The sequence below is a fragment of the Suillus fuscotomentosus genome, assembly GCF_016647785.1.
Source record: "Suillus fuscotomentosus strain FC203 chromosome Unknown F5891scaffold_33, whole genome shotgun sequence".
Classification (NCBI taxonomy): domain Eukaryota; kingdom Fungi; phylum Basidiomycota; class Agaricomycetes; order Boletales; family Suillaceae; genus Suillus; species Suillus fuscotomentosus.
The window spans coordinates 367,640-387,430 of record NW_024539545.1 but is presented as its reverse complement, the minus strand read 5'-3'; the positions used below and the strand labels follow the sequence as shown (position 1 = coordinate 387,430).

Below are 19,791 nucleotides of genomic sequence, written 5' to 3'. Positions count from 1 at the left end.
CCTCTGCCGTTGCAATATCTTTTCCAACTCAATTAGCAGGAAAACTAGGGTCCACCACATCATGAAACGTCTATATAACTGGTCAACTTGGGTGCAAGCTGCCCTCAAAACCGAAACTTCTTCCATTGATTTAGCATGCCAAAGGGTTATCCGTTGACTTTGATGGGCTTCATTTCACTGACTTGTGAAGGACGTCAACCAGTGATTTCTTGCTTTCCACTCTTCATTTTGCGTTTGCAATGATGTGATATAGTGTCGGAAGACAGCAAATGGTAGTGGTAGGATCTTTTGATACCTTCACACAAGAATTTGCAGCAGGACACATTGGCGTGTTCAACTCATTGGTTGCTTGCATATCTTCGACTTGTTGTGGTTGTTCCATAAGAATAGCCATTGCATGCCGCAGAATATGAGAGCATCATCCGTCTAGGTCAGGGGGTCGCTATCAGAAACACTACCAGAAAAGTCTCCTTCCTCACCATACTTTGAGCATCACATGATTAAACATGTTTGACAGATACCGAGGCATAAAACGCATGGGATATGTGCAACCCACCATCGTCGACGCTGATCTCCATGATTTATACAAAACAGGGTTAAATGCACCGCATTCAATCGTAACACACTGCCAGGCTTGATATAATACATGGTCTAGATAATAACCGATTCAAGAAAAATGAAACATGCAATCAGTAAGTGGAAGAATGTGAAGTCGGGGCGTGCTGTGTAAAAGAGCTGAACGAAAACAATTGTCGATGTCATCAGAGGAACGTGGATATCATGCGATCGTGTGATTATGCCTTTAGGCGGTGTAAGGTATATACGTGAAGCAAGTCTGTAGACGGGCAGACAGATTTGCATGGGCGGTCACGAGAGCCCTATCTTGCGGAACATCTCTTCGAGCGTTTTGAATGCTACGGGCTTGACAAGGCTGGTGCGAAGGTGATGTTAATTAGTGGGAGGTTTGGAAATTCAACCATGCTTACTATCCGCTCATGCCAGCCTCGAACGCCCTGCGTTTGTCTTCGAGGGATGACATCCCAGTTAAAGCTAGGATGACGCTCGGCTGCCGACTTTCTCGAGCTTTTTCAAGCTGGCGAATCTCGACGGTGGCACCTAGCCCTATGAAAAATGTGAGAACAGTCTTTGAACGAGTCAGGTACTAAGCACACCATCGAGGATAGGCATGGACAGATCAAGAAGAACGACGCTAAATTCGAGTAATGAGCTAGTTGTAACCATGTAAAAAATAGTCCCACTCAAAGGGTCCTTCAGATTCAAATGTTTCGACTCCTTGTCGACCATCGACTGCCTCGCGATATTCAAATCCCTTGTGAAAATGAATAAGTTGATTGAGCTAGCAGATAGGTGACATTACCTTCTTCATCAACCACTTAATACTGGGAGACGAGCACATGAGTCACTGAAAACATAGCTGGCTTGATTCACGCACAGTAAGCTTCGCAAAATGTTGTTGTCTTCAACCACCAAAATTTTCGGACGAGGGCGATTCAAATCCAGTGTCCGGATTGACGACTCCAAGAGTATTCCATCCGTACCGATGGTTACTGTTGAACTCGACATGCTCGAGGATGTGCTGTCAGACTCAGTGTTCTCCGGAGAAGATGACGCTTCCTCGACATCCGGCGATGCAGGCATTTCAGGTGGGGAGTTAGGAAATGCGAGAGCTGAGCGACTGTGTGAACCCCAATCAATGCTCGTTCGGCGATGCCGGTCTGGATTCGTTAAGTCGTCTGTAAGTATGCAGGAGTGCAGAGAGATGCTATCATCTGAGATCCCGGTCACTGAGCTGGCAAAGCTTGGTAGACGTTGTTGACGTCTTTGCCTGGCTCGAAGTAGCTGTTTCAGCGCAGCGCGCAATCGGAAAGGCCCTCCTGGTTTGTGAACAATGCGACAGAAACCACCAAGGCTCTCGTAAGAACTGCAAATCCCCATGGCCCTCGGACTACCTCTACTTGAAGACAAGATGATGAACGACCGACGGTAGTCCATTTTCTCAAGAGCGGTAACAACAGGTGACGAGTCTTCGTTTATAATCACGATGTCGCTCAACTCACCTCCGTCAGTCTGCACTCTGAATCCCCACCAGTCCTGAAGGTACTTGCGAAGTACATCACTGAGCATCTGAACACCTTTGCTCTTCTGCTTGAACCCGAGGAAGGTGACGGTGGGGATAGCACTATCAAACATGAAAGGAGTTTGAAGAGCACTTGCGCCATCTTCCAAAGATTCTGCTTGGAAGGTGATCTTGATATCAGTACCAACGTTTTCTTCGCTGGATACTTCCACTTTTCCGCCCACGCTCGGAGACTGGACGATGCTGTTGACAATCGCAAGGCCTAAACCTGTCCCAGCTTGTAGAGGGTTCTCTTGAGAAAAGGGATGGAACAAGTGATTCTGAATTCTTTGTTAGTAAACGATGACCACTGGTCTGGCGAACCAGTTACCTTCAGAAAATTTTGGCTGATTCCCTGTACCAAGTGTCAGCCTTGAACGTTCGAACTACCGCACCCAGTCCAATACCTTTCCCGTATCACTGACACATAACTCCACCATGCTAGGCTCTTCATTTGGCGCAGATACTTGGCGTAAAGATACGTGAACGTAACCATCCTGCGCAGTCATTAGGAACCACTCGCAAGAAGCATTGAGTCATACTTACGGTCGTGAACTTCAGGCTGTTTCCAAAAAGATTCATCAACACCCTTCGAATACCACCTTTATCGCACTTCAGAATCCATCCCTATACGACAGTCAGCGGTCAACAGGAAGGAATGGCTTGAAGAACTTACGCCTTCTCGTCGGTCGATATCGACAATAATCTCCACATGCTTCGAAGAGGCTGGAGCAGCCATGACACTCGAGGATCGCTGTTCCATTGCTGGAGCATAAACACTCCCGATTTCCGACTCGCGGATGGAAGATGTACGAGCACAATATCCAATCCACGATCCGTCAATTGCCTCTTCAACAAGTTGCTCGAGATCCACACTGTGTCAACCATAAGCAACAACATGCATAAAGCCATCCCAGCTCACATGCTTCTCGTAATGACATTGTCCACGCCACCTGATTTCATATTGCCGCTAAGTTTCGTAAAGTCGAGAACGTGGTTCACCGTTTCAACGAGTGATGTCCCGCACGCCTGGACGGTGTGCAGGAATGAAGTCTGGCTATGGCTTAACGATGTATCGGAAAGTAATTCAGCCGCAGCGAGAATCTACACGAAGCCATTAGGAGGAGGACATCCCGACAAAGACGTCAATCCTTACCCCATGCAAAGGAGTACGGAGCTCGTGAGATATGCTTTTTTTGAGAGAAATTAGTCATGTTACCCATGAAAGCGAAGCATGCACCAAACTTGGATATAAATAAACTCTTTGCTTGGTCGGCTAGCATCATCCTCCTCTTGAGGACAGCAGAGAGAATGATGACACCTATTCTCTCTTAGTAATTATTTAGACGAAAGTCGGGGAACCAACCTATAGCACGAAGATAAGAGAGTTCATGTCCCTCGAGCTGAAAATAAAGTTAAGATGGAGGTGTCTCACTGAACTAGCCGAATCCTTACAAATCGCCGCGATGAATCAGTGGCATTGTAAGCACAAATCAAGGCAAACGGCCTTTTGTCGATATTGAAAACAGGAACAGCTTAGCAAATATCATCAGTGGAATAGAAGAACGTCAAGATAGAAGAGACATACTGAGTGCATACTGTATGTGCGTTGGGATGAAGGGACGGAAGCAGACTGGTAAAATGCCTTCAGATATTTTGCCGTCAGGGTATTGATCAAAGAACACGTTTAGCTTGTGGTATTCATCAGCCGTCAGTGTGCGAGATGTTGATCGGGGTTGTGGATCCCCGCGATGCATGACAACAGATATCGTTGCTTCGGCACTGAGAGTCTCCAGTACTTCGCAGTGTGAAACATCCATTACCACCACCTCCTCGACATCTAGAGTGCGCTTCACAAGTCTGGCTGCACGATCATACACTCTGTCCATGGATGCGTTAGCGTAAGGGTCGTCATCCATATTTGCATCATTCTGGTCGATCTCAAGGCACTCTCGACTAAATTGCTCCATCTGAGATGCAGTGAGTCAACGTACAGCGGATGGTACTGAGGCGGACAATGCTCACGGAGGTCTGGATTTTGTCTCGTATGCGCAGTTGGATCTGAGTTGGTAAGTTCATGGGGGAAAGTATAACAGCTAACCTAGCTCACTTTATCACGCCACAATTCCATCTCACGCATCACAACAGCCTAGAGCTTGTGTTAACAGAATGAGGAGGATTAAATTATAACCCAAGTACCGCAAATTCCTTCAGAGTGTGTCGTTGACGCGGGGCGAAATCCTGCCGGGGTGAATCGTCGATCAAAGAAAGACTGAGGTAGGCGGTATGTCAACTGAGCATGTCGCATAGATAGCGACTCGTGTTACCTGCCAATGTTGAATCCATCGGAGGTTCTCAAAGGAGCCGCAGCATAAAAGCGAACGTTTGGAAATCCGGTAACCAGAGGCTATACCATTCAGTATATTCGTCAGATGAACTTTCACATCAAGGTGCACTAACATTCTTAGCAAACCGCCAATCTAACTTCGTGTCCAGGATAACAGTTGGTTCATCACCCCTGCAGACAGTAAGACTGAAGTTCTCAGGGAAAAAATATCCACACCTTTGCAATATAGCGTGTGCACAGAAGGACGTCAATCTTGCACTGCGCTTTAGAGTCATCCCACCTGCAAAAGATTGGAGATATACGGGAATATCAGGAATTAAGCACCATACACTGTGATTTGAACCATCTGTAGTGGTGATTACCAACAAATTTGCGTTGAACTCCAACTAATACTCACTGCTCTGTGCCATCAATGAGGGATATGTAAACGCATTTCGTGTTGAACACAAGTTTGACCAGATGTGCAATGCGATCAAAGTTGATGTCGGGGCCGGTGTTCCAGAGGTTAAACCTATTTTACACGCTCTCTGAGATGACCTTCAAATGTGAAGAACGGATATACTTGTATAGAGCGCGCCTTCGCTCGAGCTCGTCCGGAGGGTTCGGTGGCGCTAAATAGCCAAGATCTAGGAACATCCGCTCCTCCTTCGCAGACCGACCAGCACGAAAGCTATTGACGGAGTCGCATACTGATCTTCCGCCTGGTAAGCCACGATCTCTGCCGTTACTGTCGGGTAGGGGCGAAGATGTTTGCCTTGTTAAACAAATCCTTCGTGGAAGGGGTGGTGCCGTACAAACGTTGAGTTCCATAGGCCCAGACTCACGTCTGTGGGTTACGTACTCCTGCCAAAGTTGAGCGGGGTCGGGGGTCATGGGAAATGGCTCTGAAGCGGATGTACTGACTGCGGTGAAGTAATCGCCTTCCTCTGTCGGCTCAGGTGAATAATTACGCTGCAACGGAACAGATGCTGGCGGGGGAAGAGACACATATAACTCTCCCTCAGCTATGTTGCGCAGGGGTGTTCTGGGTAATGATCCGGGTAGGGTAGGCACCGTTGATTCATCTTCCACATCTTGTGTGCCCTCCCAGAAGCTGCCTGCGCGGATGCGAGACATGCCGGGCGTTGTCGGATGGGCAGGGGGACTACTGGTAGCCGGATGTGATCCTGGTATCGCTGCATGTACACCTCGCATTGGATCTGTTAGCTCATGCTCAGGAGAGGGCAACGCAAGAGGAGACAAATTAACGCGTGCTGCTGCCCATCGCATGGTTGCAGCCGCAGCAGTTGCCTCCGGACTAATGCTAAAACTTTGTGTCCCATCTAAAGGGAGATGCATTGGCTGCCCTCCTGTTGCGTGTCGCAGATCTGTGAATGATTTGCGGAACCTGCGGCCACTAAGCGACGATGACTTTGGTGTAATCTTTGACAATAGTTGGTCAGGATAGATGAATGAGGGAAAATCAGAGACCATCACCGCTTTCTCTGCAGCGGGCTTGAACTCTGTCTCATTGCTACTGCAATTGGAAACCGAGGAAGAAATAAAAGTGTGGTAAGTAGGCGATACAGGAGGCGAAGGCTGCCGTGATTCGATGATGATCGGTGCAGGATCATGTCTCAACGCAAAATTGTCTCGCGGAGAACTCTCTCGCATGATAAGAGTAGACATCATTGAACGCGGATGTCGAGGTGTTTGATGAGGGTGCCACTGACCCAATGCGTACGCAGTCATGAAGGTAGCCCAATCGTGCTCGGCTGCATCGATGTCGGGTCGGGTAGCACAAGGAGTACTTGCCGTGGCTTCATAAGGACTACCAGATGGAGCTGAATGAGCCAACAGGGTAAAGAGGACACTCAGAATTTACGCTGATCAGAACGGGAAGGCACACACCCAAGTCTGCAGGGCGTACTTCGAATGACTTCATGGATAAAGCATCGGTGTCTCGAGTATCATCTACATCCTTTGAAGAAAACTGTCATAGTGGTGCAGTGACCCTACGTGTATCCAAAAGAGAGACTTACACGAGGATCCAGGCTCCTGGGGATGTGACTATCATGTAAACATGCCACCTGGGGCGCAGGGGGTAGGTATGATTGAGTGCCCTCTGCCATAGAGGCAGTTGCTGGTCGCGGCAGTCGAGGACTTCGCTGCCTCACCTTGGGCAAACGTGGAATGGGCATTTGAAACGTTGGTGGCAAAGAAAAAGGCTTTGCGAGAGATAGAGATGATGGAAGCGAATCTAGAGCTGCATCTGTTATTGTCGAGGACTGCATGGTAGTAGTCCGAAGTGTTTATGCAGTACGAATGCAGTGTATCCTTTCAGTAGTCGTGAAACAATTACTAGGTACAGCTACGCGACGATCACTGATTGGAGCTGTGGTCATTACCCGGAGGATGCTGAAATGGGAAGTTAACCACAATTCAAATGGAGCAATTAATAATATCAACAAACTACAGCACCAGTAGGGAGGTTGAGGACAGAATATCCAGTGCCGTCGGTGGTGATGGTAGAGTAGAGAGGAATCTTTGTGAAGTCGGTCGCCTTCATCGAAGAAGGGTTATTGGCATGCTTACTAAGCGCCCCACCAACACAACCCCGTGCCTCATTTGTCGTCAGGAACCAGGTCAAAATTCAGGCCTTCCATTTTTGTTTACATTCTTTTTCTTGCGAATTTAGTGGAAACATTAATGAAAATTAGGATGGAGCACAAGTGTCTTCCGTCAGCGCGCCATGCTATGTCCGCGATCAAAAAAAAAATTCTAGTATGGCAACCCCACTACACATCGACAGCTACGAGTAAACTCCACATATACAACGGAAGAGTCAAGTTGTCATTCTGGTCTGACAGGGCCTCGAGTGCACATGAGAGAGAGACCACGATAGAATAGCGCAATGTCTGCGGTTTCAGGGTTGTGTTAGATTAGGGGCACCAGAAGCGGACGAACTCACCGAAAATTCTTCCGTAAGTCCGCAAAGTCTCAAAAGCCACGCGCAACCCACGAGGGACATCACAAATGCAGCACTACCTTCTAGGGTTTTAGAGGACGATGAAGACCAACGGTGCCGACCAACACGTTTCCCAATAATAGATGCCTGACAGAAACGTCCAATTCAATTGATAATTTTCAAAATCCGCACCGACAGAAAGGAAACTAACCAGAGCATCGCCAATACCCAAAGCGAGGATACCGGTATATTGCAGCAACTGCGATGGGCTACAATGATTTAGATCCTGCTTGGGACTTTATCTATGTTAAAGACGTACTCTTCAAGCCACAATGGGCCCGCGCAACCAATGAGCAGATAAAAGTGACTGAGGATGGCAGTTCCACTGTCCTTTTGCTCAAGGAACTCGTTCATGAACAGGTGCACAGCCGCACCAAAAGGATAAATGGCGAAGTATCTAACGTACTCTGCAAAGATAAAGAGCGCAAATGCTGCACTGAAGGACAAGTGAGTGAATGCGGGCTAGAGATACTCGTGAGACTACTGATAGTATGGATGGTAGAAGGTTACTGACGTCAACAGCCACACCAGGTAGAAACATAACAACTGCCAACGCGTGGAAGAACTTGCGCCTCGCGTTGATACCAAGTGTAGGAACGTGCTTATCCGCGGCATCCAATAATTCTGTGGCGACTTGCGAACCATTGGACAGATTAGAGAGATTAGCCAAGTTGGGGAATGTAATCCCAAGTGTAGTGGTGGGAGTGGGTGAAGATATCTCCGTTTGTGGTTTCTGATTCGAGTTCACAGCAAATGGAACGATCACATTATCTTGCGTACCCCCACTCGTGTTTCTATGTCTGTACCGCCTTGACCTCGATAGCTGTCGGTTCCATCCGGCAACGCTGATGCTTCCGAGAAGGCCCCAGTAGGCAAGAAGCATGGGCCGACTCCACTTCTTACGCCCCTCAAGAAGCCAAAGGATGGCCCAAAACCACGGATTTCTACGTCCGAGGTTCCACCACGTCCACGAACCAATAAGACCAACGACAATGATTATCGTTCCAATGTAAAAACCCGCGGCAAGAGCTCGTCGATGCTGTTGCTTCTCCTGTGGAAGTCGAAGACGCCTCACCGGTCGTTGCGCGATATGCCGTGATAGGGCGAGAAGAGGAGAAAGTAGGAAGCCAGTAATGAAAGAACCTGCGATTAGCGCAATCTGGAAAATCAACAGGGGTGTTGGCAGGCGGTAGGTCTCGATGAATGGTGCTGTTTTCGGCCATATCTTAGCGAGAAATCAGCATGAATATTTTGAAGCAAAAGCCCAACACACCCTCGCTCTAGTCAATCCCAGCAGTTCCGTAGCCAAGGACAGCCCGCCAAAGCAGACAAGAGCCAATTCACCCAGCGTGAACCCACCATGCGCTAGGCGAAGGGCACTATATAAGCAAAGTTGGTAGAACAACGAGCCGATGCCAATATCGAGATAGCTAATATCTGGGTAATCAAGGTGTAAACATCTCAGGAGAATTAAAAAATAAATTGATTCACTTCGCCATATAGGAATCTCCACCAGCGCAAAAAGGTATCGAACAGTCATGGCCAACATGGTCATGACGAAAGTGAAGAGCACGTAAAGCCATGTTCTACGCATTTCACTACGAGGAACAGAGCCCCGCTCTCCCTCAGGGACGCTAGGACGTCCGCGATAGCGTGTCTCAATGATCCACGACGAACATACTTGGGCCAGTAATATGAACGAACACATTGTGGAATAGTCCACTAGGCCACGACGAGATTGTACGAGGGCATCGATAGCGGAATCAGGTGATCGAGGGTTATGGAGTACACTGGGGGCTTCTATCAACCAATGAGGTGGAGAAAGATTGGGATCAGAGGAAGGGGAGTGAACCTGCCGCAAGGCTGAGTATAATAGTGCTAGCGCAATCATAGGTGGGAGTAGGAGCCCTGTGAGGACGCCATCGTTCGGAGACTCCCTGTGGGGAGTTCATTCCAGTGAACACGAACGCCTAGGAAATTGACATGCCTGTAATTCTTTGGGACACTCATCCAAATGAAACTAAAGCGTGGTTTAATTGCAGGGCTCAACTGAGAGCCACTGCGCCTAATTTCACGAGTTTCAGTACGAGGGGACGCTATATGGCGAGACTCTTGAGCAGTAGGTGCAGCGGCGTTGAAGTGCGGTAGTATAATGTGTGCACGTATAATGTAGAGTATAGCTATGATAAGGAGGACATACATCTCTGCAGTCGAGAATTAGCACCGAGATAAAATTTTGCACATGTGTGAAAAATATATTCACCTGTGGATATTGACAAGTCAATGATGTCATGAGTGTCATCAGAGAATTTCTTGTTGAAACAAGCTAAAGATCCGACGAGGAGAAGTGATTCTCCCATATATCTAGTGTCCATGCAGAATGTCCAAGTTCCAAAGTAAGGGAGGGAAAGGCTGCCAGAGATCATTGCTGGCAATAGAGTGTGCGCAACCGGAAGCAATTTGTGCCGCTGAGGAAATGAAGAAGCTCCAGAAGGTAGGTGTGCTGCATTAGTTGCATTGTCGAAGGTCCGTGGATGGGGCGAGCGTGAACGAGTGAATGACATTCTTCGTGGCAAGGATCCAATTTGCTTGGCATCGTTGGAGTGATCAGGAGGGATGGGGCCAGACCTCTGTTGAGATGGAGATGTCACATGCCGCCTTTTCCTGATAGCATCTCGAGCCTCCCTTTGCAAGCCCTTTTGAGAAGGACGGCGTCCTCGAACATCATGAGGCTCGTCATCCGAATCCTCCTCGGTTGTTTCACTACTTGACTGTTCACTAGATTGAGGACGCAGCATAAGCTTCCTTATACTCAGTGAGCTGGCATAATTCCTACCTTGAAGACCCTGCGTGATAGGTTGAACTCAATTCCACATTAGTATGATCTGGTTGAACAGCTGCCGCCGTGGCCCCAAACGGGCCTAAGTGACGTTTTGCAGGCCTAGAACTCAAGAATTGTCTTCTCGACAAGTCCGCACGCCCAGATGCATTTCGTGCAGACGGCGGCGAAGGGGAAGAGTTTGAACGCGGCAGTTTGGCGAAATCCTAAGGCAGAACTATGAATTTGGCACGTTTCGAATATAGAGGCGACTTCGTGAGTGAAGAAAACAAGGACAAGCAAAAGACCCGAAACCTGTACATTATGGCATTTACATAAATTATTAGCAATTAAAATGTGGACTCCCCCGGGAAGGGGTTCATGTCGCGACCGCTCGCGGGACTAGACTCTCGCGTTTTTCTTCTCTTCCATAACCTCTCAGTGTCATGTCGGATGAACAACGCGTCGTCTACCTGGAAGATGTCGACACCGCAGTAGTTTCGACTTCTGACGCGGAAAAAGACTCCGAATCACCTAGTTCAAAATCACAAGATGGCCCAGTCAAGGCCACAGTCACCGCAACACAGGCGACAGGCACCTTGAAAAGGCAGAGAACTCTCATGGATATGCTATCTGGAACACAGGATTGCAAAGGTGCAAACCCCGCGGCTAAGAAACTGAAGCTAGGCGCCTCGTCGTCAGGCCCTGACTCTGCTAAAATTACGGTCGCCGGAGTTCAGCGTTTGAATGCGATACCTTTCTCTCTGTCTCAATACGTCGAATCAATTCCGCAGGATCAGAAACATTTACTAAAGCTAGAATCCGAATGCATGGGCAAGAGCTGGTGCGTACGGGCTGTTCACATAACAACGCCGTGTTATGTTCTGTTCTGATAAGACACCGTGTTGATCATTTTCCCGCTGACGCCGAACCATTCTTCAGGTTGAAACTTCTAAAGGAAGAGATCAAAAAGCCATATTTTATCTCATTGAAGAAGTTCCTGTGGGAGGAAGGAGTCCATGGCCCTGACGAGAGTGCTAAAAATCTCAAAGTGTATCCTTCACGTATGTTTCCTTTCGCGAAGAGAACTAGCCAGCCGAGTAACTGAGCCCGTGAGCAGCAAAAGATATTTATGCGTGGTCTAACACGCCCCTCGGAAAGGTGAAGGTCGTAATCATTGGCCAGGACCCCTACCACGGTCCGAATCAAGCTCATGGTGAGCCGTTCCTATACCGCTCTTGATCCCAAGTTAATGGGCGTCACGCGACTTTTAGGCCTCTGTTTCTCCGTCCCCAAGGGCGTCACTGTGCCGCCTTCCTTGAAAAACGTGCGCAATCTCTCACTGGTAATTGATCATCACGCCTCATTCTTGCATTTCTAGATCTATGCTGAGATAAAGGCCGAATACCCCGAATTCGAACCTCCTAAGCATGGGTAAGCATCAGATAAGGTGGATGAGTCCGAATTATGTATGTACTAACATGGACTTGTGAATAATAACCAGTAACCTCGCAGCGTGGGCTGATAATGGTGTCCTCATGTTAAACACCTGTCTTACTGTGAAGGCAAACAAAGCAGGGTCCCATTCCGGCAAGGGCTGGGAAGAATTTACTGACAAAGTTGTGGACGTAGTTGATAAGTATGGCGGTGCCAATCTTTCGTCCGGCGGTGATTCCGACATGAACGGGATTGGGCGTGGAGTGGTATTCTTGGCTTGGGGGTCATGGGCCGCAAAGCGTGTGGCTAAACTCAGCAAGGTAAGTTCATCAAGGCCCCATCGGTGGCGTTCGAGCGCTGACTAGGAACGCCCAGACAAAACACTTGATTCTTACTAGTGCCGTGCGTCCTCGAATGCTTGTGTTTGGTGGCATTCTTGATTGACTTCCGAAATAGCACCCTTCGCCCTTTAGTGCTCATAAGGGTTTTCTGGGCAATGGTCATTTCAAGGCTGCGAATGGCTGGCTCGCGAAGAAGTATGGACCTCAAGGCAAAGTCGACTGGTGCAATCTGGATTAATTGAACTAATCAACGGATGCAAAGCATAATATACCAACCTTTGTTAAATACCTACAGGATACTGCCTAGACACATTGTATACATTGAGTAGTTTTTGCTAGTGGGTCTAGATCTGTTGGGGTACTGGATAAGGTGAGTCCCGACGATATAGCGGGAGAATCTAGGATGCAACACGTCTTAGGTTTGAGTACAATATTTATGCATAATCTGTTTGCACAGATCTTCAAGAATCTCGCGAGTTCCCACAATCGATCACAATATTAATCACATGCCCATGCCCATGGATACCCCGTCACCTTGTATCAGATAAACTGGCGGCAAAAAAAATGAACGCCACCATCAGATGAGTGCTGGAAAGGGTGACAGAGGGTGCTTTGTTCCGGTACGACTCATGCGATAGTCCCATGATGGGTCGTCGGAGGCGCGGTCGCCAGCAAATGCACAAAACAAGAAAAGGTTACCTTGGCACGGGATCTTTATGTAAGGACTATATTTGGCTATCAAATATGGTCGTACCCGCCCAGTGGCTGTACGGTGCCTGTCACCTTAATCGCTTAAAGAGGAAATCTGGTAAATTTGGTTCAGTTATGAGTGACTCATCGTCGATTCGAACCGACTCAAACGCAATGGGTCGTGCTGGATCATGTCCGAGCATCGGAATTGCCAGCATGACAGGCAGAATTAAAGCTATTACATGGAAAGAATAGTTTACCAGATAGCTGTGTATACATCTATTGTAAAATTGACTAGGTGGCCTAGAGAAAAGTTCGCGAGCGATAGCGATACAGGCGTTGTTAAAATCATTTAGCAATGAGCAATGACAATCTCGAGGTCGTGCGAGGAAGGGACTGATAGTACAAAGGATGAGAATAGTTACGACGAAAACGGGAATTAAGAAGTACAGGACGACGACAATGATAACAACTGAAAGGTCACCGAAGAGCATTAGGATGCTTGCCGTGAGAGGTATAATGAGATCGTGGATCTTGCGCAGACGGCGCTGGCGATGCCAGGCGCACCGCCTGCGAATGCGGCGGGGGGCTCGGCAGGTGCAAATCGGTGCCTAACGGTCTGAACCCAGAAGGTTCATTGACTGAACGTCGTTGTGGGTACGTTATTGATGTATGTGGCAGGGGCGTGCGCTGTGGGTGATGATTTTGGGTTGGATGAATAGGATTCTGAGCCGGTGGGGACATGGCATGATCTTGATTGAACTGGGAGGGCTGATATGAGTAGGGATAATGTGCGTTTTCTCGGACGTCGCATAGGAGATAGTTCATATCATTATATCCAGTGGCAACAGGCCTATCGGCTGTATGTGCATAGTTTGGCTGAATAGAGTGCGCAGGGACGCTACTTGAAATCATAGAACGGGGAGGCGGCATCGGATTTGAAAAAGTGAATTGATGGGAGCTTTTCTGGGACATAGCCGGAGGAACTGGGCGAAGACTATAGGAAGCGGACGACGAAGATGATACATGAGAGCCCTGCGACTGCTGATCACTCATCATAAAACTTTCTTCCCAATGACCGTCCATTACAGGGGGGCTACGCAAGTTACCGCTGACAACGGAGGGAGAAGCGGATTCTGAACGACCCGGAGAAGGTGATTCTGCGACGGGCGATGACTCTCGGCTTTTAGAAGAGTTGGATTGGGCAGCAACAGGCGTTGTCTCAAGAGACTTTGATTTATCCTTGCCTGTCGGACCTTTACCGAGAGATGGGCGGTTAGCTGCAGGTAGATTGAGTGCAGCTCTTAAGCAATTATTCTCTTCCTCGAGCTCCGATACTCGCAACTCGAGAGCCTGGAAAAGGAGTGAAATTAGATGATGATTGGAAATAGAAGTTGGATAAAAATGCCGCACTTGTAGATGAGCAGCTCGCCTTGCACGAAATGCTCTTTGAACATCCCTAGCTCTATTAGGAGGGAGGTTGTCATTGCGCTTGCGACCACGCTTTGAGGACATTTAAATTTAAAAGTGATTGAGGATGAAAAAAAGCGGTAGGAGATGAAGGCGGGGAGGAAAGGACCTAAAGAGAGGGAAGGCAGGAGAACATATAAAAAGGGACCACTTCATCGGGCAAGCCAGATCTTTGTGTATCACGTCCGCATTCGATCCCTATTCGATCAAGTCACAGGCTGGACCTTGCCTGGGCCAGATCTACTTTTTTTAGCTCCGAACCGATCTCCGCACAAACTCAGTCACTTGCCGTTTTCGGCAACCCGGATTTAGTAATCTGAGTCTTGTCATGATTCCATGAGCCACGTCGATTAATTCACTGACTATAGGTTACAATCTTGTGAGGCCGTGTTTACCTCGATACGACTGCTGTACATTCTTCTTCCTCGATTCTGAGTACAACTACCACCGCAGTCGTACCTGTCCTTCGATTATGTATCTGGAAGTACCCTTTTGGAAGAGAACTCCCAATGTCACAGGGGGACCGGTACACTTTATAAGATCTGCTACGTAGTCAGTCCAGATATATATATACGTCATTGTATAGCCATAGAATAAAAACTATGTATTCAAAGACACGGTGGCGTTAAGGTACACTATGACAAATTGCCAAAGCTTCAACAATGTGACAACGGTGGAAACCGCGGTCCAGTCCTCGACTTCCAATGATAGCACTCAAGTGCGCCCCATCGCTCGTTGCTCTTTCCGTGCGGTAGCTTTGTCCTTATCGCGACGGGAAAATAATTTGTGGCGTGGTGCTGCATCCCGCGCCAGTTTCTTGTTCACCGACTTGTTCTGCTCGACATACGACATATGTTGAGCACCACTCAATGCCGTGAGAGACCCTGTCGTCCGTTGCGCTGTCGGAAACCTTGTAGGGCCAAAGTCTTTGGATGTCACCGTTCCTGCCAAGTCGCCCTCATTCCCGCGTATATCCGTCCCTAGATCAGCTTCACTTTCGTTTGCTAAGAGCACCGATGAAATCAACTCGATTTGCTCATCCTTGGTCTTGTAAACCAAATCTTCCAGGTCCTCAAGTCCGTCCAGGTGCGTAATGACCTTGAACGCATAACCCTGGTCGATGAGAAATTGCTGTCGTTTGGTGCTGTAAAACATCTCTTGGGTATCTTTGGAAACTAGCGAGTAGAAGAAAGCGTTAAAGCCTTCGTCGTTACGCCGCTTCGCTCGTAAGATGCGACCTGTGAAATCACCGTCGCTGTCTATGAAATTCTAGAGTAAAACATTGCCATATCAACATACCCAAGCGCTGAGCTTCTTGTCGCCTTGACCCGAAGTGTGAACTAATTTGAATCAGGCACGTAGCTTCCGGCAGATCTATGGACGTATCGCCGACCTGCGCAAGAGAAGTCAATGAAGAGTCTCTTTCTGCTTCATGTCGTAAGATGTACCTTGGACAGGAAAATGGTGTTGACATTAGAATCATGCTGGAACCATTGCAACACCCGCATCCGCTCAACCTGCCCGGTACCACCGTGGATATAAGGCTTCCCGAGTTTCTTGGCGTACGCCTGGAACACTTGAGCACATGTAACCATAAAAATGTCATACGTTCTTACCTCAAGTGCAAAGACATTATCGGAAAAGACAATAACTTTGTCTCCTCTCGCCTCGTGGAATTTGATGAGAAATTGACACGCTTGGAATTTCTTCGGGTTCATACAATAAAGCAACATACGCTTCCGAGATTGTTCCCGAAGATACTCCTTGTAAAACTCAGGAGTCATAGGACACCAAACTTCGGCACACTAGCAAAAGAATGATTGGTCCAGCAAAAGCCGCGGAAGGTAGAAGAATACAGAACTTACCTGAACGTTGGCTATATGTCCCTTGGCTGCAAGGTCCATCCAGTTCGCTTCATATAATTTAGGTCCTATCATGTAGTTGAGATCCGCGATTTTATCGTCCTCACGCACAAGAGTCGCTGTGATCAGAGTGAAATTAGCGACTGGGTCTGCATTCTTCATCTCAAGCGACCCACCGGTCAAGCCAAGCTTTGAGTGCGCTTTGATTGTTGTAACAACACGGCGGAACATGGCAGCCGGCACAACATGCACTTCATCTAAGAGAATGAACCCCCATTCACGTGAAGTCAAAAACTCCATCATCTTCTTGGACTCATGGGACCTATTGTGCGTGTTTGCCACCATGGAATATGTCGATACGACGATACCACTCTCTCCAGCGAACTACACGTAAGTCCTTATCATCAGATTCCAAGGAAAGGCACAAATCATAGCCAAGACTCACTCTCTCTTTCTGATCTGCTGTAAAAACGGCGATTTGGCGATCAGTCACATTGGACCACTGCATGAACTGTTGCTTCCATTGCATAACAGACACGCTGGAAGAAAAAGATTTTATGAGAAGGTTTCTAGGCACAGCATCAGTGCTATCAGACATACGAAGAAGTGCACAGTACTAGACACGATTTTTTAATCGTGCAGGCAGCTGTAATGCCGACGAGGGTTTTTCCCGCCCCGCACGGAAGAACAATAATCCCAGAACGTGCGCGGCTAAGTCCACAGGTCAGAAGGTACCTAGACAACTAAAAACCGCGACATACCCATTTCCGAACATCTTGCTCAAGCTCGTCTCTTGATATGGTCGAATGACGGTCGCCGGTTTAAGGTCAATGTCCAGATTCGCATTGACTGTGTCATTCCTGAAGTCATACTCCTCAAGCATTGGATATTCCAACTCATTACACCGCTTCTTGACGTCCTGAAAGAATCCGTGAGAAATCCACAAGAAGCTATCTTTTCTAGACACTGACGTCGATTTTTGCATCATCAATCTCGAATGCATGAACATTGTCGTCGTCTTCATCGATTTCATCTAAGGCGAGAGCGATGAGAAAGGCCAGCGGCAGAGCGTACAAGCTCACCGTTGTCAACGCCAACAATTGAGGTGAAGAGGTCAGCGTCCGCGGCTCCTCCGGATATGGATGCTCCGGCCCTGGTACCCGCAGTTTCATCCTTCTTCTTCTCAGCCTCCTTGGTTCCAGGGATCACAAGGTTACCCTTCACAGGGGCTTTTGTAGTCGTAAAGGTGGCAGCCTTGATACTATTGTCCGTTTGTTGAGAAACCACTCGTGCCTCTCGTATCACTTTGTCCTTCAATAGGAGCTGAAGGGTTTCCGGGTGGCTGCTCTCAACGAAGTACTTGTTGTGTTTCAGTACAAGCTTCACTTTCCCGTAAGATAACGTCCGCTCCCGGATGAAGTTGGTGATCGTTTCTGGCACTGGCACCTTGTGTCTTTATGAAACTCAGTCGGACTACATGCCCCAGGAGACACACCTTAGAAAGCCGGTTCAACACCTTGCAGGATTAAATGTATTAGCATACTCCAGCAGCACGAGGACCTTAGTGCACACGAACTTCAATGATATCTTCTGTTTGCAACCCAACCGACACCGCGGCGTACAGTGAATAAGAAGTGAGTTTGTATTCGTGGATAAAGGCCGGCCTGATGGCGTGTCTAGACGTGTAAATTACATAGCAGGAATCTGCGTACCTGCTAACAGGTTCACTTATAGCTACAAGAAAGTCCTGAGCCTGCTCTGCAATGGGCGAAAAGGCCTCGAGGATGATATGTCCATCATCAGGACTAATCCATAATGGCCGCGAAGCATGGTCAGGTTTAAGATGAAGAAAAGAAAAATCTTGATCCATGAATATGTGGGATACAAGTGCGTCTTGTTGCCGACGATGCGCGTCCAACGAGGTTTCATCACCGTCGACGGGTTTGGCCCTCCGGGCTTCCGCCAGTTTTCTCGTCAGCGCACTGAAATTAATTGTTGCACCCCTAGGAACGAAAGAGGCGTTGTCCTCTTGATCACTATGATATTCTTCATCAACATAGTCATTACTGTCCTCAGCCCGCCTCCGTTTCGATGGCCCAGCCTCTCCAGGCGCTGTGATGAGATATGAGTGCTTCATGCTTAAATAATGCTTGGAGAGTAACATACCTTCAAGCGCGCGCTTTGAAGCCATGTTTTAGCTCGGTGCAGACTACGGTCTAGTGGTAGTCACTGAACAAGGTGGGTCAGTGAATTTCACGGCACCGAATGAATGATTTGTTAGCAAGTGCCTGTTCAAAGATGAGTCAGCAATAGGTATTTGTCATTAACATATTATGTAATGCATAAGAACATTGTAGTCGGACTCTGCCGAGTTAGCTACCTAGTTTATCAATTAGAGTTCAGCCTCCAGAATCCAAATGTGGACATACCTAGCCTCGCGCATCCCTCGACAGCGACAAAATAACGCTGGAAGTTAACTAGAAGTTACGACGCAATGGTGAGTGATTTATGCATGATTTTTCAAGCTCGCCTAACGAAGATCATGCTGCAGGCCGAACAAAAAACAGCACCCACTAACCCCATGAAGGAGCTGAAGATTGACAAGCTCGTCATCAGTGCGCCTCTCTTCTCGTGTTCTCATATGGTGCTAAGGCATTCATCTAGACATTTGTGTTGGCGAGTCTGGTGATCGTCTTACCCGTGCATCCAAAGTCCTTGAACAGCTCACTGGTCAAACACCCGTTACCTCGAAAGCTCGCTACACCGTCCGCACATTCGGTATCCGTCGTAACGAGAAGATTGCTGTCCACGTCACTATCCGTGGGCCTAAGGCAGAGGAGATTCTTGAGCGTGGTCTCAAAGTGAAAGAGTACGAGTTACGTCGGAAGAACTTCTCGGAGACCGGTAACTTCGGTTTCGGTATCCAGGAGCACATCGACCTTGGTGCGAGATACGATCCTGGAATCGGTATCTTTGGAATGGACTTCTATGTCGTGATGGGTCGCCCTGGTGCCCGTGTTGCCAGAAGAAAAGAGAGACGGGCACGTATTGGGTTCCAGCACCGAGTGAGGAGGGATGACACCATGGCTTGGTTCAAGCAGCGGTTCGACGGTATTATTTTGGTGTGTCCCTTTCTTCCCCACTTCATGGTAGTTTTATTCATGCCGCCACCTAGAAATGATCATTGTCGTCATTCCACTCCATTTCCTGAGCGGCAGGCATCAGGGATAGTCTACATATGCTTTTCATGCTGTCGAGGGGGGTTCAACTCGAGGTGAACTACGCTTGCTACGAAAATGACCGAACCCGTTCCAACTCTACAATCGGAATTGAATCGAGTTACATATGACTTATGCCATGCATTTAAATCTGCCAAGTCGCATTCAGTCATTCAATGGGCCGCATCCGAAAGATTTATTGAAGCCATTCAGCGGTTCTAGCAATATTTGAATCGTCATCGTTGGCATATAGTTGGCAATCCGAAACACCAACTTTGATTAGTTCAATTACTAACAATGTTAGCAAGAAACCGGAATCATCCCAAGCGTCTAGAGAACGACTTTGTCGCCACCTGCTTCACGGATTCTGAAGGAGAACCAAGAAGGTAACACACCGTGACGCTCCGTGCTGGTTCATTGTAAGTGGAAGAGTCATTACTCTGGTGAATTCAGGCGCTGGCGGG

General features: G+C 48.0%; 5 protein-coding genes across 5 annotated transcripts; 2 read left to right on the top strand and 3 right to left on the bottom strand.

Annotated features, from left to right (window-relative positions):
- Positions 1–867: 867 nt before the first annotated feature.
- On the bottom strand, positions 868–10,757 carry F5891DRAFT_1129019 (Fph type histidine kinase; the record flags this gene model as incomplete). Its single annotated transcript, XM_041364346.1, has 38 exons — positions 868–931; positions 987–1,122; positions 1,173–1,210; positions 1,260–1,330; positions 1,379–1,400; positions 1,454–2,418; positions 2,469–2,492; positions 2,545–2,634; positions 2,657–2,764; positions 2,814–3,012; positions 3,060–3,241; positions 3,294–3,327; positions 3,383–3,458; positions 3,504–3,540; positions 3,593–3,672; positions 3,726–4,107; positions 4,248–4,286; positions 4,337–4,409; positions 4,465–4,544; positions 4,598–4,678; positions 4,809–4,830; positions 4,882–4,995; positions 5,047–6,307; positions 6,375–6,456; positions 6,554–6,735; positions 6,945–7,026; positions 7,280–7,381; positions 7,435–7,578; positions 7,643–7,700; positions 7,751–7,953; positions 8,006–8,716; positions 8,765–8,928; positions 8,983–9,428; positions 9,479–9,600; positions 9,942–10,121; positions 10,143–10,269; positions 10,328–10,536; positions 10,701–10,757. 38 exons carry the CDS (start codon positions 10,755–10,757, stop codon positions 868–870), a joined length of 7,047 nt encoding a protein of 2,348 aa, XP_041224969.1.
- Positions 10,758–10,935: 178 nt separating this feature from the next.
- Positions 10,936–12,325, top strand: F5891DRAFT_953948 (uracil-DNA glycosylase-like protein; the record flags this gene model as incomplete). Its single annotated transcript, XM_041375224.1, has 8 exons — positions 10,936–11,153; positions 11,252–11,373; positions 11,430–11,525; positions 11,584–11,636; positions 11,691–11,743; positions 11,814–12,066; positions 12,122–12,148; positions 12,203–12,325. The coding sequence occupies 8 exons, from the start codon at positions 10,936–10,938 to the stop codon at positions 12,323–12,325; spliced, it is 945 nt and encodes a 314-aa protein (XP_041224968.1).
- A 624-nt stretch (positions 12,326–12,949) lies between these two features.
- Positions 12,950–14,444, bottom strand: F5891DRAFT_1039269 (uncharacterized protein). Its single transcript, XM_041361940.1, has 2 exons — positions 14,191–14,444; positions 12,950–14,130 (listed from the first exon to the last, which is right to left on the bottom strand). Exons 1-2 carry the CDS (start codon positions 14,290–14,292, stop codon positions 13,258–13,260), a joined length of 975 nt encoding a protein of 324 aa, XP_041224967.1. The 5' UTR covers positions 14,293–14,444; the 3' UTR covers positions 12,950–13,257.
- A 276-nt stretch (positions 14,445–14,720) lies between these two features.
- Positions 14,721–18,479, bottom strand: F5891DRAFT_1039265 (DNA helicase). Its single transcript, XM_041361939.1, has 15 exons — positions 18,276–18,479; positions 17,822–18,221; positions 17,686–17,773; positions 17,605–17,625; positions 17,192–17,555; positions 17,081–17,142; positions 16,871–17,028; positions 16,710–16,820; positions 16,555–16,648; positions 16,286–16,493; positions 16,113–16,228; positions 15,864–16,052; positions 15,696–15,815; positions 15,547–15,640; positions 14,721–15,485 (listed from the first exon to the last, which is right to left on the bottom strand). The coding sequence occupies exons 1-15, from the start codon at positions 18,298–18,300 to the stop codon at positions 14,962–14,964; spliced, it is 2,574 nt and encodes an 857-aa protein (XP_041224966.1). The 5' UTR covers positions 18,301–18,479; the 3' UTR covers positions 14,721–14,961.
- A 55-nt stretch (positions 18,480–18,534) lies between these two features.
- On the top strand, positions 18,535–19,777 carry F5891DRAFT_409781 (60S ribosomal protein L11). Its single transcript, XM_041371727.1, has 4 exons — positions 18,535–18,606; positions 18,661–18,724; positions 18,774–19,220; positions 19,285–19,777. Exons 1-4 carry the CDS (start codon positions 18,604–18,606, stop codon positions 19,338–19,340), a joined length of 570 nt encoding a protein of 189 aa, XP_041224965.1. The 5' UTR covers positions 18,535–18,603; the 3' UTR covers positions 19,341–19,777.
- Positions 19,778–19,791: the final 14 nt, after the last annotated feature.

Bases quoted from the DNA above. Each gene is read 5' to 3' on its own strand.
- F5891DRAFT_1039269 (XM_041361940.1), bottom strand. From the start codon at position 14,292: ATGTCCTCAAAGCGTGGTCGCAAGCGCAATGACAACCTCCCTCCTAAT. The intron at 14,131-14,190 runs GTGCGGCATTTT...CTCCTTTTCCAG, and splicing joins GGCGAGCTGCTCATCTACAA to GCTCTCGAGTTGCGAGTATC.
- F5891DRAFT_409781 (XM_041371727.1), top strand. The intron at 18,725-18,773 runs GTGCGCCTCTCT...GCATTCATCTAG, and splicing joins GATTGACAAGCTCGTCATCA to ACATTTGTGTTGGCGAGTCT. The intron at 19,221-19,284 runs GTATTATTTTGG...GCCGCCACCTAG, and splicing joins GTTCAAGCAGCGGTTCGACG to AAATGATCATTGTCGTCATT.
- F5891DRAFT_1039265 (XM_041361939.1), bottom strand. From the start codon at position 18,300: ATGGCTTCAAAGCGCGCGCTTGAAG. The intron at 17,556-17,604 runs GTGTGTCTCCTG...TAAAGACACAAG, and splicing joins TGTTGAACCGGCTTTCTAAG to GTGCCAGTGCCAGAAACGAT. The intron at 16,649-16,709 runs GTATGTCTGATA...TTTTTCTTCCAG, and splicing joins CTAGTACTGTGCACTTCTTC to CGTGTCTGTTATGCAATGGA.